This window comes from Brachypodium distachyon, chromosome 4 (genome assembly GCF_000005505.3).
Source record: "Brachypodium distachyon strain Bd21 chromosome 4, Brachypodium_distachyon_v3.0, whole genome shotgun sequence".
NCBI classification, from domain to species: domain Eukaryota; kingdom Viridiplantae; phylum Streptophyta; class Magnoliopsida; order Poales; family Poaceae; genus Brachypodium; species Brachypodium distachyon.
Window position 1 is genome coordinate 47,310,666 of NC_016134.3, and position 15,862 is coordinate 47,326,527.

At 43.8% G+C, this 15,862-nt stretch overlaps 4 protein-coding genes across 4 annotated transcripts; all 4 read left to right on the forward strand.

The window, feature by feature from the left end:
- The first annotated feature begins 166 nt into the window (after window positions 1–166).
- LOC100827104 lies at window positions 167–3,778 on the forward strand. Its single transcript, XM_003577055.4, has 3 exons — window positions 167–539; window positions 1,099–2,734; window positions 2,831–3,778. The coding sequence occupies exons 2-3, from the start codon at window positions 1,138–1,140 to the stop codon at window positions 3,490–3,492; spliced, it is 2,259 nt and encodes a 752-aa protein (XP_003577103.1). The 5' UTR covers window positions 167–539; window positions 1,099–1,137; the 3' UTR covers window positions 3,493–3,778.
- A 688-nt stretch (window positions 3,779–4,466) lies between these two features.
- LOC100845135 (NDR1/HIN1-like protein 13) lies at window positions 4,467–5,807 on the forward strand. Its single transcript, XM_003578943.4, has one exon. It carries the CDS (start codon window positions 4,576–4,578, stop codon window positions 5,440–5,442), a length of 867 nt encoding a protein of 288 aa, XP_003578991.1. The 5' UTR covers window positions 4,467–4,575; the 3' UTR covers window positions 5,443–5,807.
- Window positions 5,808–7,629: 1,822 nt separating this feature from the next.
- On the forward strand, window positions 7,630–10,419 carry LOC100845442 (non-structural maintenance of chromosomes element 1 homolog). Its single transcript, XM_003578944.4, has 6 exons — window positions 7,630–7,886; window positions 8,483–8,679; window positions 8,782–8,862; window positions 9,289–9,522; window positions 9,678–9,755; window positions 9,840–10,419. The coding sequence occupies exons 1-6, from the start codon at window positions 7,769–7,771 to the stop codon at window positions 10,152–10,154; spliced, it is 1,023 nt and encodes a 340-aa protein (XP_003578992.1). The 5' UTR covers window positions 7,630–7,768; the 3' UTR covers window positions 10,155–10,419.
- A 474-nt stretch (window positions 10,420–10,893) lies between these two features.
- Window positions 10,894–14,199, forward strand: LOC112272288. The gene is made up of 7 exons (XM_024462676.1): window positions 10,894–11,019; window positions 11,108–11,194; window positions 11,903–12,082; window positions 12,721–12,885; window positions 13,176–13,226; window positions 13,317–13,463; window positions 13,788–14,199. The coding sequence occupies exons 1-7, from the start codon at window positions 10,900–10,902 to the stop codon at window positions 14,166–14,168; spliced, it is 1,131 nt and encodes a 376-aa protein (XP_024318444.1). The 5' UTR covers window positions 10,894–10,899; the 3' UTR covers window positions 14,169–14,199.
- Window positions 14,200–15,862: the final 1,663 nt, after the last annotated feature.

The window sequence follows — 15,862 nt, forward strand, 5'->3', positions numbered from 1 at the left end:
GCCACACCCCCACAGGGGAAAGGTGAGCCCATGTTGCCATTTCAGAAGCTCACAGCTCCATCATTGTACTGCACCGGTGGGAACAGAACGAGAAGAGGGGGATAAAAATAAACAGCTCGGCGAATTGAGATCTTATGGCATTGCTACATGATGGGCAAAGGCAGGAAATCAACCTTGGTATTAGCTTTTGGACATGTAATGTTATGATGCTATCAGACTAACTTTCTTCACACACTACGATCTCCAGGTGAGGGTAGTAGATGCTCAAGAGACAAGGCTGTCTTTTGGTGTCGACCAAAGCATTTTTTGCCAAGGTGCTGCTGCAAAGCAAGGAATCCAGGAAAAGGAAAAGGAGGTAGTGTACTGCTCTGCAGCTTCGTGCCTCTCTTAGCTTTGGGTCTTGCTTCCTTCCTTGCTTGATCCAGTTCCATGAGATTGCGGCGTTCTCCATCCACTCCATCATCTACTGCATCTGTGCGAGACATTTGAAGAAGTTTTGGTTCTTCCTTCTATAGTTCTATTCTTCGTCGCCGGGGCAGGTGCGTCTGCTCTCACCCAGTGGTTCTTTTGCTGTGCTGTGATGCTGACATTATTTGTTCGTTGTTGATTTAGTATCCTGCAGTGAACATTTATGCTGTCATGGCTCTTTGTTTCCTTCTGTGTAATTCCTGACGATTCATTCTGCAAGCTGACATTTCTTTTGGTTCTTCATTTTTAGAACGGTAGTGGTAGGTTGTCATTGTTTTCTGCTGTCTTAGATCTGCATTTTGGACATTTGCAATTCAAGAGTGATTAGAAATCAGCTGTTTAATGAAGGGCTGGGTGTCTGCTAAAATTTGTCGCTCTTGGTGTCAATGATATGTTCAGTTCATCTTGTAGAACAGTGTTCTTATGAATGTTCAATGTTAGACCAGTAGATGATGTGTTTTCCAATGGTAAGCATCACATAACAACCATTTCCTCTGTTTCCCCAAATCTGCAACTGAAATGATGCTGACTTGATCCCCCTATATCATGAGTTCAGTTCAGCTGCACATGCTCACTAGTATAGAAAAAATTCCCATGCTAATGATCTGCTTCTTACTTCACTATTACCAGGCCAGAATTGTGTACCGAAACAAATTTTAGCAGATCACTATGGATGTTGGTGCAAACAATCTTGTTCTGCACCTCAAGAGAATACTGCATTCCTCTATTGGAATTGGCTGTCGATCTGCTTGTGATTATCCTATGGTGCTAGGCGCTGGAATTTTGTTGCTGCTTCTACACAGGATTTGTCCTCCTCTACTTGCTTTCCTAGTGTCTTACTCTCCGCTGTTCTTGTTGACCGGACTTCTGCTGGGAGCCCTTTTGAGTTATGGTGAACCATGTGCTCCCAAAGCGATTGGAGAGGAAGCATCTGAGAATCAACAGACTTTGTCCCTGAAATCCAAAACTTCTGTTGTTGACTGCCCAACCAAGGAGGTTGAGGATGTAATTGTCGAGAAGAGAACTGACAGCTTAGGAGTGTATGTCGAGGAGAGAGCTCTCGCCGATAATGCACATGATATTGTTCTTAGCTCAGAGCCTTCTAAATATGCCCAGAGCAACGTCGTTCTAGGAAGTGAAGAGCATACTGAGGAAATCAGTGAGAAGGCTGAGCTGCAAGAATTAGAGAGCAGCAATACTGAAAGAGGTAACAGTGAAGTACACAATCAGTATCAGTTGGGTGAATCCACGAGCCCATGCTGGCAATCTGCTGATTGGCAGGATCGTTGTTATGATTCTGAATCTGATTGTACTGATGAGAGTTCTTCACCTGATGCATCGATGACCGACATTATTCCGATGCTAGAAGAGTTGCATCCACTGATAGACTTGGGGACTGGTCACCCCACCTTGGCATCCAGGTACAACTTGAATTCTTCATCAGATGACGACGAAGATGACCTTGAGGACGATGATGACGAAGATGAACTTGAGGAGGAGGAGGAGAATGGTATCTCAAATGATGAAGATGAAGAGAATAAAGATGATGGAACTCATCAGGACATTATGGGAAAGAACAGTACGGTAGATAGTCTGATGGAGCTGCAAAGAGCAAAGAATATCCTGAAGTTTGAACTTGACCAGAGGCTAATGAACTTGCAAACCACTGATGTTACACATAAACTGAAGGAGGCGTCATGTTTCCATGTCCAGGTTCCCTCCATTTCCACACCTAGGGGGAAGCCATTTGATCCTTCAAATGGCTCGGAAGTGATAGAGTTACCCCAGATACCTGATTCAGCACCATCTGTTCTCCTTCCACGGCAAAACTTATTTGGTCTTCCTTCCGACCAAATATTGGACCATGCCAGTAAATTGCAAGAAACTTGGACTCCTCGTTCGTATTCTCCGGCAACACAGCCTAGAAAGCATGGAAACTTACATGGAAGATGCTCTACTGATCCAGACGGCAATGGCCTCAAATTGGGGAAAGGTGAAATCAGTGGAGAAGCTGCTCATGGTAGTCATTCAGGCTGCGATGCTGAGCAAGAAGGGAACAATGGCGAGTTATCTGGTTCACTGGAAACACATATAGGTGAAGAGATCAATGTATTAAGTGAAGCAATTTCAGACGCCAACATGTTAAAAGTGGGTTGTGAAATGCTTGAAGGTAATGTCAGTGCCGATTTCAGCAATGGTATAAATTCATTTCCTATAATGGAAAACATATCCAGAACTTCAGAAGCGAAGGATTCAGTTCATGCAGGTAGAATTGTACCACCTTTTATCAGACTAACAATAACAGATATAATGCAATTTGTGTATTGGAAATTTTTGCTGAACTAAGGTTAATGTCTTCCAGGTAGTGAGCAACCGATGTCATGTATCTCAGAAGTAAATAATTCTGAGCAACATGTAGTCCGAGCGGATTCCATGGACGAAGTTAATTCATTATTTAGGTGCCGTATGGAGGAAGTACTAGTGCAAGCCATTTCTGAGCCCATTATCGGGCAACCCCTGGCAGTTCAACTCGAAGATGACTCGAGTAACCTGGCGCTATCTTCAGACCCTGGGTTGCACACCATTGAAGCAAGTTCAATTGAAGAACTGAAATCACAATTTTCACAACTCAATGAAGAAGCACCCACATGTGATGCTTCTGACTCCATTTGCGTCGACAAGCCGATTCAAGAAAAATTAAGTGAAGCATCACCTGAAGCAGATGAGCATACTTCAGAACTCCCAACTGAAGATGGGTCCAGAAAGCTGTTTGCTGGGGGAGATGAGCAGACTGCAGATAGTTCTGAGCTTCATGTTATTGAGGCAAGCTCAGCTGAAGAGATGAAAACACTATTCAAGCAACTAGAAGAAGATGCACAAGCAAAGATGCCTCTGAGTTCAGAGAACAAGCTTGCTCAAGATACAGGAGGGAGTGTTTCTGACATTCTAGTTCTTGAAACAGAGCCCGTCAAAGAAGAAGATGTCGGCTCCGTTTTCGATCAGCAGTTAAAGCGATCGGCATAACAAAATAAACATGATGTCTCGAGATGGAGGTGAAGGTGAAGCGAATTGAGCTCTGAATCTATTGTTGTTGAAAGGGAAGCACGCCGAGAATATGTTTGAAGTTACAACATCCACAGGATCCACAAGTCATTGAGCTAGTTCCGAACTTTCGATGCATGTATGAATTTAATTTTTTTTAGTAGAACACAAATAACCACAGCACGGATTACTACATAATCGGTTTTGCTATATTTTTTGCTTATATTATATAAATATTTTATAGTAAGAACTTTGTTGGATGCCAAACTATTTTTTTGACCCAGGCCAGCAGGAAACTGTAGCCCAACTGCCCAAGCTGTAACGTAGTAGTACTCCATAGTGGGCTAAAAAAAGAGAAGGAACTCTCAAAATCGTCCAAATGCAAACTAGTATATTCCGGTTCGAAAAAAATATATGCAAACTTAGTATACATGTGAAACGCGTAAAGCTGTACACTACTCTCTGCTCTGTAGTCTGTAGCCAGCAAGCAAAGAAGCCACAACCTACAAGACAAAAGGATAACGCCGAGTCCAGTAAATAATGGAACTTGCTTCGAAACAATCGAGAACAAATTTCTTCAATATATGAATATTGATAACAAGTTGCTTGATGCTAATATTTTTCCGAAGGCACGAATTACATGACAAGATATTGAAACTTCTCCATCAAAACCCTTTTTTGTAGTCGTACAAGGCAAAGTTTATGCCAGTTTTTTTTTTCGGCAACAGTTTTCGCGGCATATATTATGAAATAAGTTCAGCGTAGCACAATTCAAATCGAGACCAAATAACACACGGTTTTCACAAAAAGAAGAAGGATAATATCATTAAAATAAATAAGGTGTCTGAGAAAATAAAATAAAATTTAATAAATAAATAAATGAAGGCCAAGGTTTGAAAGCGTGAGATCCTCTCTCATATGACCGCTTCCCATTAAATCCCCTTCACGCGCTCTCCTCTCTACAAATTCAACACAAGCGTCGTCTCCCTCGCAAGCCACACTTCTCACGCTACACACTTCCCCGTTAAAATTCTTCCTCAGAGCTCCCATCGCCACGCGGCCGCCATGGCCGACCGCGTCCACCCCATGCCTCCTTCCCCGCCGCGCCACCCCGCATCGCCCCCTCCGGCGCCGGCCAAGGACCCGGACGCGGACGCCGCCGCCGCCGCGGCCACGGAGACCACGCCGCTCCACCCGGCGGCGGCCGCCTTCCACGGCCCCCCACCTCCGCCGGCGCCGGCGCCGAAGCCGGCATACATCGTCCAGATCCCCAAGGACCAGGTGCTCCGGGTGCCGCCCCCCGACCGCGCGCGCCGCTACAAGAGCCTCTCGACCCGCCCGGCGCGCCGCCGCCGCCTCCGCCGCGCCTGCTGCTCCGCCTGCGCGCTGCTGCTGCTGCTCCTCGTCGCCGCCGCCGCCTTCCTCGGGATTGTGTACCTCGTATTCCGCCCCAAACCCCCTTCCTTCTCCGTTTCCTCCATCAACCTCCGCGGCCTCAACGCCACCGACCCCTCCGTCGTCTCCGGCTCCGTCGCCGTGCGGGCGGACAACGGCGGCAATAGGAAGGTGGGCGTGGAGTACCTCTCCGGCGGCGAGGTGGAGCTCTCCTACGACGGATCCTCCCCACTCGCGGCCGGGAAGTGGCCGGCGTTCGTGCAGGCGCAGAGGAACGTGACGGATTTCACCGTGGCGATGGCGACGACAGGCGCGAGCTTTGGCGGCGACGAGCGGAGGAGGAGGGAGGCGATGGCGGTGGAGGCCCGCGTGCCGGTCAGGCTGCGGTTCGGGAAGACGCCGCTGCGGACGTGGACGGTGGACGTCAAGGCCACCTGCCAGGTCACGGTGGACGGCCTCGCCGGCGGCGGCGGGGTTGCGGCGGGGAGCAGAGGGTGCAGGGTCAAGGTCCGGCCGTTCCTCTGGTGGTGGTGGTGAAGGCCGCTGGTCGCTCGCATCCGTCGTCTTCTTCGTCTCCGGCTCGCCGGCCGCTGGCCGCCGGCACAGGGGACATCAATTTCCTTTAACGGCTAGAAGTATTAATTCGGATTTTCGGAGGGTGTGTAGAGTCAAAAAGTCAATGCAAAGAAGTTATTTGGTGGTGGAGTGGATTTGAATTTCCGGTTTTAGAGGGGTGGTTTCGGGGTGTACTTTCGGTTGTTTGGGAATTCTTCGTATATACAGACATACAGTGCATCCTCATTCCGTCGCAAGACAAAGAAAAGAAAATGTTGAGTGATATACTAATTTGTATCAAGTCAAGTGTATTTTTCGCCCTCAATTTATCGCAGGTTCCCTTACTACTTTTTGGTGCGAACAAATATATATACTAACCGCCCCGATTATGAAAATTGAAGGACGAAATTCACGCCACGGCTGAAGTATGTAATTTTTTAAAATGATCATGTGCCTCAAATTGTTTTCTTCTGCTTCATCAGCAACGAAGACATTAATCGGCTCTGTGAAATTCCACTATAGCTAGCCACGCAATGACACAAACCTAGATGAAGTCATCCCATGACCATCAAGATAACAATAGCGATGCAGCAGCATGCACAATACATATACTCCTTCCGTCCCAAAATAATCTTTCTAATCTTCTTTTTTCTGACCTCCGGAACTACTGCATGTACGACGTTCTGTACGGTGGTCAATCTGACGGATGCGCTGTGATTTGTCCCATGCATGGACGGTTAGATACAAGTATTGTAACGTTATCTTAAAAAATAAATCGCCGTACACATAGCAGGACTCAATTAACCTCCTGGGTTAAGTTAAGACGAAGCGATTGATCTTGCGTACGTACTCCCAATTTAACTACAGTACTATCATAACAATGCTATTTTTAAGAAACCAGAGCAATATAAAACAAAGTGACAGAGCATAGTGGTCGGGCGGCTATACATATCCAAGGTTTCGTGCTTCGAGCTGGCTCTTGTCCCGTTGTTTCTTTCTCTTGCTTTACTCCTTGTTAGTTAGTACTCCCCTTTACATAATTCTTGTCTCCAATTCATCAAAAAAAAATATGTTTATTTTTAAAAAAGTCTAGATACATGTAATATTTCGACAAGAATTATGGAACGGAGAGAGTACTTAATTGTTTTACTTAGTAGCAGTATTTCAATATCCACAACCGCTTACTCAAACGGCACGAGAGAACAGTTCAACGAAAGCAGCCTTTGTTTCCTTGTATCACACCACTTGTCGTCGCTTGCCTGCTGATCTAGTCTAAACTGGGGCATGCATGCAGCTGTATGCCAATAATCCAGAGTTTTCCCTCTTTTGATTATTTCTCTTCTCGTGACTCAGCCGTCCGATCACGATCTCGAGTCGTGCGTCTGACCGAATCGGACGGTTGATCGGAGATTGTGATTTTACAATGACACATGATGCAATGCAATGCAACACCTGATGACTTGTGTTATTTTTCTAGAATACATGACTCGTGTTATGAGATGCTGGTCGTCTGGATTAGTTAATCTGCCTTTGTAATCCCAACTGGCACAAGCTAAGCTATAGGCTTGGCTGCGTCAGCAGACAAGCAAGCAAGCAGAATAGGTCAAGCAAGTAACTCCAGGAAGGAAATGAAAGGAAAGGAAAGAAAATATCGCCAGCAAGCTATAGCTCGGAAAAGGAAACACGCTAGTGATATCAGCTAGCTATGGTATGTACATGAGCAAAAGAAGCCTTCGATCCGTTGTCGACCTTTACTAGCAAGAGCAGACCGATACAAGGAAAATGTGTAGTGTATCCTTTTGAACCTTATCTAGTATCACTAGCTAAAATAGAAGAATCTTTGTATTGAAATTCTAAACTCAAATTTCGTTTGAAGAAATCTAAACCTCCAATGGCACGCGAAAGGGAAAAAAAACTGTAGGCGCTAGTATCACAATAAGTTTGTGATTCCCAAAAGCATACAATAAATGCATAAATTTACAACTTTTAAAGGAATTCGGTATTTTGCCTTCTCGCTTTGTTCCTGAGAAAACGTATTTCCTGTGGGCTCCCGAGAAACGCGGTAAACAAAACCGCAGTGGCCCAACCCGGCCCATCAGCATCTCGGGGTTTCGGCGCGAAACGAGCATTTCCCGCCGTCTTCCCGCGAACATTTCCCAACCCCAACCCCACATCGATTCCCCACCCGCTAGGGTTTTGTCTGTGCTCCTCCCTCCCAATCCCCTCCCCCTCCGGGCAACCCCGCAAGCCACGAAGCGCGGCCGAGGAAGGGAGCAAGGCGGCGAGACTTGAGCGAGGAGGGTCGTCCATGGCGCCGCTGACGTGGCGGCACCACACGCTGCTGCAGGCGCTGCTCTCGCGGGGCCCGCTCCCGGAGCCGGACTTCCACGCCCTCTTCACCGACATGACCGGCGGCAAGAACCCCGGTACGGGAAACCCACGCCCGCTCCGCCCTCCTCTCTTACCTTCTGCTCCTTCCGAAACCGGTTAGATCATTGGATCGACATCCCTCTGCTCTTTGCCACGTAGCCGCCGCCCAGGTGTTCGATGTATTGCGCGTGTAGGGGGTTTCAGTCAAGCGCCTGTTCGCTTTTGAGGGGTGTAATGGTAGTGCTTCGGTGTGGAGTTACCCTGTCCCTGGTGATTGTTTGTTGCTACAATTGGAAGTTGGCCCTCTTGTACAGTTGGTGTGGATTTACTGATTTAGGGCCTCTAGGGTTCAAAGCATTTCCTTTCAGTAAAGGGATTTTCTTTGGTCTTGGTTGGTTTTCGTCTGTGCGTGTGTGAATTCTGTATCTTTTTCAGTTCAATTAGGACATGGCTGGCTGGTTGAATTGTGTGGCTATGAACAAATTATAGAACATGTGTATTTTACTAGACATACCGCCTACTGGATGTAACATTTCAGTTTATCTGACTACAGTTGTTTATGTAACATTTCAGTTTATCTGACTACAGTACTGGATGTAACATTTGAGTTCAACTGACTACAGTTGTTTATTCCTTATATCATGACTTGCAGCCACTCACAAGCAACTGTTCGTTGACACGCTTGGGAAGATCAACAATGAGCTCAAGTATTTGAACTTTGATCTGCGAGCAGGCATAAACCAGTATGATGGAACTGTGTATTATGGAGTGATCAACACCATTGCTGATGAAGAATCCAAGCTTGGATCCAAGTATTCCGTGCCACAGATTGCATTCTACAAGGGACTGGTATGTAGTCACTTGCTTTAACTGGCTTAATTCAGCATGATGTGTGCTGAGTCACTTGATTACATGTTCGAGTAACTTTATTGAGGATGGTACTCGTGGCAGTTGGAAGCAATAGTTCAGGAAGCTGGAAACGATGGCACCATAACCACTATTGACGCTTTTAATGTCCGGATTGACAACCAGGTTTGTTGTACCAAATCTGTCACGGACATGTGACTCCTCTCTTCTGTTTAAACAACATTTTACATTTGTATTTGCATACTGTTATGGTACTTCAGCAAATGCAAGAAGCACACAGACTCTAGCTATTTAGGACAAATTCTGAAGATCGCATGAAGGTGTTGCTATGATTGAAACATCATCTATCTCATCCATATGTACAGTATTCACAACATATCAATTGTTATATGTCCAGCTATACTAAATGGGCATGTGCATGCTGTAGCTTCATTCAATTATGATTCACAGACAGTCAAGATGGACATGTAATCATTTGTACATGCATGTTTTAGTATTTTCTGTGGCATGTCGTGCATCGTACCTACTGATTTCCATAGCTGAATCTTCATGGCAATGTGGACATCATGAATTGTTGAGTGTTCTACTCAGGTCATAATTGCAGACAGTACACAAGACAGTCAATCTCGCCTTCCCTCTTCAATTACAAACTTCTCGTTCAACCAAAAGGAAAAGACTCTTGATGACCTGATACAAGATCGTTGGCTGTCATATACCTCCCCGGGCAACATTGGTCTTGGCATTAGATCATTCCTTGATCTTCGAAGCTGGTTTCGCAGTAATGATATCCCATCATGCGAGGTTTGCAATGAAGCTGGTATAAAGGTACTTCACTCTGAGATGGCATTTGCTTGTTCTTGTTATTTACTCCGAACCATATACTCTACAGACGTCCTTTTAGAATCTTTGCAAACTTGTCTTCTAGAATCTCTGCAAATGTTGTTGTGCTCTAATATCTGTATTATTTGCATTCACAACAGGCATCAACTTGTCCTAACGAGGGTTGCAATGTAAGAATCCATAGCTATTGTCTTAAGAAGAAATTTTCACAACGCAAGGTAGTTTCCTAAATCAAGCTCCACTGCTACTCGTGTTGACGTCAGACTCAGAGTCACGGTTTGCTAATTTATTTGCACATACAGGCTTCAAGAGCTTGTCCTGGTTGTTCTACAGAATGGCCTCGGCAGGAAGGCGAAGATGAACACGATGACGATGAGGATACAAATGAACCTGAGGAAGGCCAGCAGGCCCCATCAGCCCCGTCAGCTGTTCGTTCTTCAAGGAAGAGACGCAAAGGAGTCAAAGCTGAGCTGGTTGAAGAAGCTGAACGCGCAGGCCCGTCATCCGCGATGCCTAGGAGAAGTTCGAGGCGTGCCAAGGCTGAGGTTGCCCAGGAGGCATCATCATCCGCAGTAGCTTCTCAGCCAACCAGGTCTTCCAGGAGAAGGAAGAATTGATGAGATTGGTCTTCTCTTGCTTGCGAGGTCAACGATGCAAGGCTGCTTTTGTGATGTACATACCATAGCCAGTATCTACTAGGGAAATGCCTAATTTGCACTTTCGTTCTGCACCACATGTCTGGGCCTTGAGATTGGTGATGGCCTGTATTCAAAATGTATTAGTCATATAAAATTATGTATATGCACTGAGGGCAGTGAGGCCCAGGCGCCCAGCACGTGGGGGGTCTCGGTCTCTCTCCCCATATGCATCGCCTTCTCTACCGATCTCTCTTCCCATGGCATCTAGTTCGAGTAGCCGACGGGATTCCATCGAATAGGTCTTTTGGACGGTGATTTTAGTCAATTTTGCACGATAGTACGTGGCCTCCCGCACCATGTATTCCACTGCGAGCGGCATAGTCAGGCCAAATCCTGTCCCAAGCGATCGGAGGCCGTAGCAAAAAAACGCCCAGCCGAAACTGGGGTTCCAGATTTGTATCATTCCTTAGTCATGAAGCATTCGTCAGAGCGTCAATGAGACTGTCTCCAGTTCACGATATCCTTCATTGCAAAGATTTAACAGAATCTTCTTAATTAAGCTGTCTATTACCTATGGTACGTCCTGTAATTGAGCTGTTAATCAATTACATTCTACTGCAGGTACGCGCTATTAAAGGCTTGCCATATTAACCCTTCCCACTTCCCAGCCCATTATAAAGAAGGGTCGCTGGAGGATGAACAAAGAAAAATAGCTTGACAATTCATGATTTTCTACGATATGTTAGAACACACAGCAACCGCACTGATTATTGTTCTATCATATATTGTTTTGGCTTTGGGAGATGGAACATCTACTCATCAGGATGCAGTCAAGACCGTTCTGGTACCCATAAAAAGCATTACTTTCTCTACCATTTCTTTGATATAACATTGTTCTAGGGTTCTAAGATGTATCGTGATCTTTACAATAGATTGAAGATGGTGATATCTTCGAGTGTATCGATATACACAAACAACCGGCTCTGAGTCATCCATCGCTGAAGAGCCACAAAGTGCAGGTCGGTTTCTTGTCAGCGTATTTTTGTTTATGTATAAAGTACATCATGTCACCGAAAAATTCCAATGGTTAATTTCATGGATGGTAGTACCCTCATCGAGGCTAATTAAGCTGGTGGCGCGCGCGAGCTAGGAGAGATAGAGGGGGCTTGGGGAGTGATAGAGGGGGCTCAGGGAGTGATAGAGGGGGAGTTGGAGACGGCGCTGAGATAGGGAGAGGAAGGAAGAGTGTAGGTATCTATACCGCCCACACAAACTCTAGAAAATGTTGGGCCGGCCCAATTAAGGAGATGGTTATCAGTGGCGGGCCTGAATGAAAGGACCGCCACTAATGAGTGTTTGACCAGTTACTGATGAGGGGTCATCGGTGACGGGTGTGAAATACCTGTCACTGATGACTCGTCACATATACACCGTAGTAGTGTACATGGGCCTGGCCGTGCATGACCTGTCCCGAAAGCCCGCACGGTTCAAAAAGTGGGCTGCATCCATCCCCTCACTTTTGTCTTTTAATTAAAAAAACATCCCGAACAGGCAAAAGCAGTGGGATGCTCGCCCCCAAACTATTCCCTCCGATCCATAATAAGCATCACTGATTTAGTACAGCTCAGTAATAAATCAGCGACACTTATTATGTATCGGAGGGAGTATGTATAATTCTATGATAGTTTCTCAAAAATATAGTCAACGTGGTTTGGCTGTTGAAACAGATGAAACCTAGCTTTTATCCGTATGAGCTTCAAAACCGGTCTTCATCTGTAGCTACCAAGTCACTGGCACAAGTTCCTACCGTTTCATGCCCAAGAGGAACAGTACCCATATTACAAGACAGAAAAGGTGACATCACAAATTTTGAAGGTTTCCACACGATGGATGGTCCCAGTGGAGAGGTATGTTTCTGCTTTGTAGGTCTTTTTTTTACTTATATAATTTCCACAAATCTAGTACAATAGAGATTTGAGATTGAATCCATTACACACTCGTGAACTAATAGTGTTGGATGTTCAATTCAATTAATGCATACTATTATAATGGTGTTGTCATTTATAATAATATGTTAAACTTTCTTAAAAGAATAGATACTTAACTTGCTAATTAATTGGAAAATTCAGCTTAAAACTAGCTTGGAAGAAAAATTACAATTAATTAAACAAAGAGTTACACGACTAACTTGATATCCCGTTATTCCAGAAATCTATGCAAGTTATCTGAATTTGTTTGAAAAAAGGGAGTGTTATTTGCTTCAATTGATTTTAATATTTAAAATGTTACATCGAATGCTTCTTAACTAATAAAGTTAAATACAGATGCACTTGCTGATGAAAATCTGCAAAAAAAAACATATATTACTTATTAATAGGGTTAAAGTCCTCGTAGACTTTAATTAGGTTAATATTGCTTATACTATCGGTCCCCCATATAGCTCCTAGCATGATATATATGGTTTCTGCATATACTTCACATAGTTCTCTATTTTTATATATTTTTGTTCTTAATCATTTCATAACAAATAGTATATTTTTTGTAGCTGGCGGTCATCAAAACAGTAGATGATATATATGGCTCTCGTGTTTCGATAAATGTTTATGAGCCAAAAGTGAAAGAAAAGACCGAAGATTTAAGTGCATCTTGGGTCTTGATGTTGAACAAAGAGAATGCCAGTCGTATGGAATCTGTTGGCGTTGGTTCTGTTGTAAGTGTAGATACATCTTGTAGCTACATTTGTACATCACTGATGCAATTAGGCAATAAATAGTCATCTGCATTAAAACATGTTACATGCATCCAGAATTGTGCGATCCAATAACTTATATTTGACCTCTCATAGCTGCTTTCCAGGGATACTAATTAAAGTATTGAGGGCCACTCTTAGCATTGGCATGTTTAGCTAACCATAGACATCACACTTATATTGTTAATACAATTTAGCTTGAGCTGTTTTCTGAATTTGCACATCGGTCATTTTAAAAACAACCTTTGCAGGTATGGCCGGCCTTTAGTGGTGATAATTTTGCCAGACTTCACATTAATTGGGTAACAACTATTTCATATTCATTTATTTTTTTACAAAATATCTCTTTGATATGAAGTTACATCATCTGTTAACATATTTTCTTCTCGCAGAGGGACAACACCCGCGATGCTCTATGCTATGACCATCGGTGTCCTGGTTTTGTGCATGTTAATTCAAGAATTGGTCTTGGGTCAAAAATACAACCAGTTTCTGTTTATAATGGTCCTCAACATTTCATAGACGTTCTTTTATTTAAGGTATTGTTCCTAGGCTTACAATTTGTTTGCCTAATAATTTGACAAATAGTTATGCCATAACCTTTTTCCAAACCTGCATTGATTGTATAATTTTAATGTTACAAAGTTTTGCTTAGTCCATATCAACATATCAATGGATATAAAATTATGTAAGAATAGTAGCTCCTACAAATTTGTGATGTCATAATATTCAATATCACATATATTTTAAAAGCTTGTGACTCATACCGTAAACAATCAACATAGAAATATGTGATAGATGTTTGTGCACTTGATAGTATCTGTATTAATATGTTTAATCTTTATCACACAATCTTTTTGTAGGACCCAAATACTAAAAATTGGTGGTTCTTGTTGGGTGGAGCCCCAGTTGGATATTGGCCAAGTTCAATTTTTACTCACTTGAAGGATAAAGTTACCGAAGCAGCTTGGGGTGGACAAGTCTATGGTCCAACGGTTCAATCAAACTTCCCTGAAATGGGTAGCGGGCATTTTGCTTGGGAGGGGTTCGGGAAAGCAGCTTATGTGAGCAATATTAAAATTGTACGTGAGAATAATAAGTATTATACACCAGATACCGACAGCACATTTGTTAGGAGTACAAGACCATGTTGTTACGCAATTGACAATTATGGTCAAGATGAAGGCGGCATGCATCTCTATTACGGTGGACCCGGTGATTGTAGTAATAATTGTAATAGGTAGGTACATCCTTTTGGAACATAATTCTTAAGTCTAATAATGGATCATATGGTACTTGTGACGGTGTTGCATGCACATGATAATAATGTTACATGCGAGAGTTTTGCCATGATCGAAGGTCCTATATTTACATGTCATTGGAAATAACATTGCTAGCTAAGGAATAAAAGTTCGAGTGTATAAAAACGAAGAGCTCTTTCCCACCATAGGTTTGTGTCAACATACCATCATGTCCATCCGTTTCCTGGAGATTGGTGCCGGGTAGTTTCGGTAACTGGATTCCAGGGAGAGCATCTTGTATTAAGTTGTGGATCCCATGTTTTCAAGAAAAAAATTCCTAGGCCAAACAGTTCAAAAAAATAAAAATTTCTTAGGCCAAACAGTTCACAAAAAAAACTCTTAGGCCAGCCAACTAGGCAGCCTCCAAGGCTCTTTCCAACCAGTGACCACCGTCCTTCCTCTGCCTCCGCATCTTCCTCCACGACACCGATGCTTCAGATCCAAAAAAATTCTCCCCCCACGCGCCCCCGTGTTTATGTGTTGATCTGTCCCAGCCCCGGCCACACGCGCCCGTGCCTCTCTCTGTGCTGACCACCTGTTTGCGGAAATGCCGCACAGAAAGTGGCGCTCAACATCGTTCGCCAGTTGCGACGAAAGCCCAGCTTGGGCATTGGGTCTAACCGAACAGATTTGGTTCGTTTTGTTTTTTGAAATTTTTGGTTTTGTAGAGAATTACTGACCGATCAGTTCTCCCCAAATTCACTAGCCAAAGTTTTTGGTCCACTGAAAATTTCGATTCGGTTCCAGTTTTGACCGAATAAACCGAGCAGAACTGAATCAAGCAAACCAAAAAAAAGATTAACACCATAAATTTCGGTTCGGTTCCAGATTTTACAAGAGAGTAAGGGAGATATATGTAAGAGGGAAACAGAGGGAAGACGGTGTTCTGTTCTGGGCAGGATATGGAAGCTCCTGGAGGAGGGAGTAAGGGATGAGTATTTCCATCGTTTTCGTGTGCTGGTTTGAGGACCCGATATATTTGTCTTGCTGTAACCTCCATATAGGACAAATTAACAATTGCACTGTCAAAAAGAGGGGAAACATATAGACAGCGTGAGATGATGGTTAGCTTTTTTCAATCTGTCAGTCTTATCCAAATTTTGGAACCTGCGGGAATAAGTTTCCACTTGACGCAATTTGCAACCAGGAATTACCATTTGACAATCCCTGTGCTCTTAACTTGCAGGATGTTTTCTGTCCTATCCAAATTAGTTGTCTTGCAGAGGAAAATGGCCATGGAGTTGTCAAACGCAAATGAAAATGCAGCATAGCCTACAGACCAGCTAGAAAAATTTGATATCCTCTTTCTTGTTTTTTCTGCATGTACGTAGGTGCAGCTTGCTCTCCTGTTATGTTTTATTAATCTGGAGTCCTGCTAGCATAATAGTTTTGTACTCCTTCACATTCTTACATCACATTAGAGATATAAAGGACCCGGAGAATCCATACTCACTGGAAGAACTTAATGTGGTAACTGAAGAGTCAGTTGAAATCAATGATGAACTTAGTCAGGTCAGGTAAGTTCACATCTATCTGTTGGAACTTTGGATGCTACAATTTGTTAGAATTTGTGTTGTGGGCCTGATCAGCCCAAGCCCAATTTTAATAAATTCTGAAAAATCTCAAAAGCCCATTCA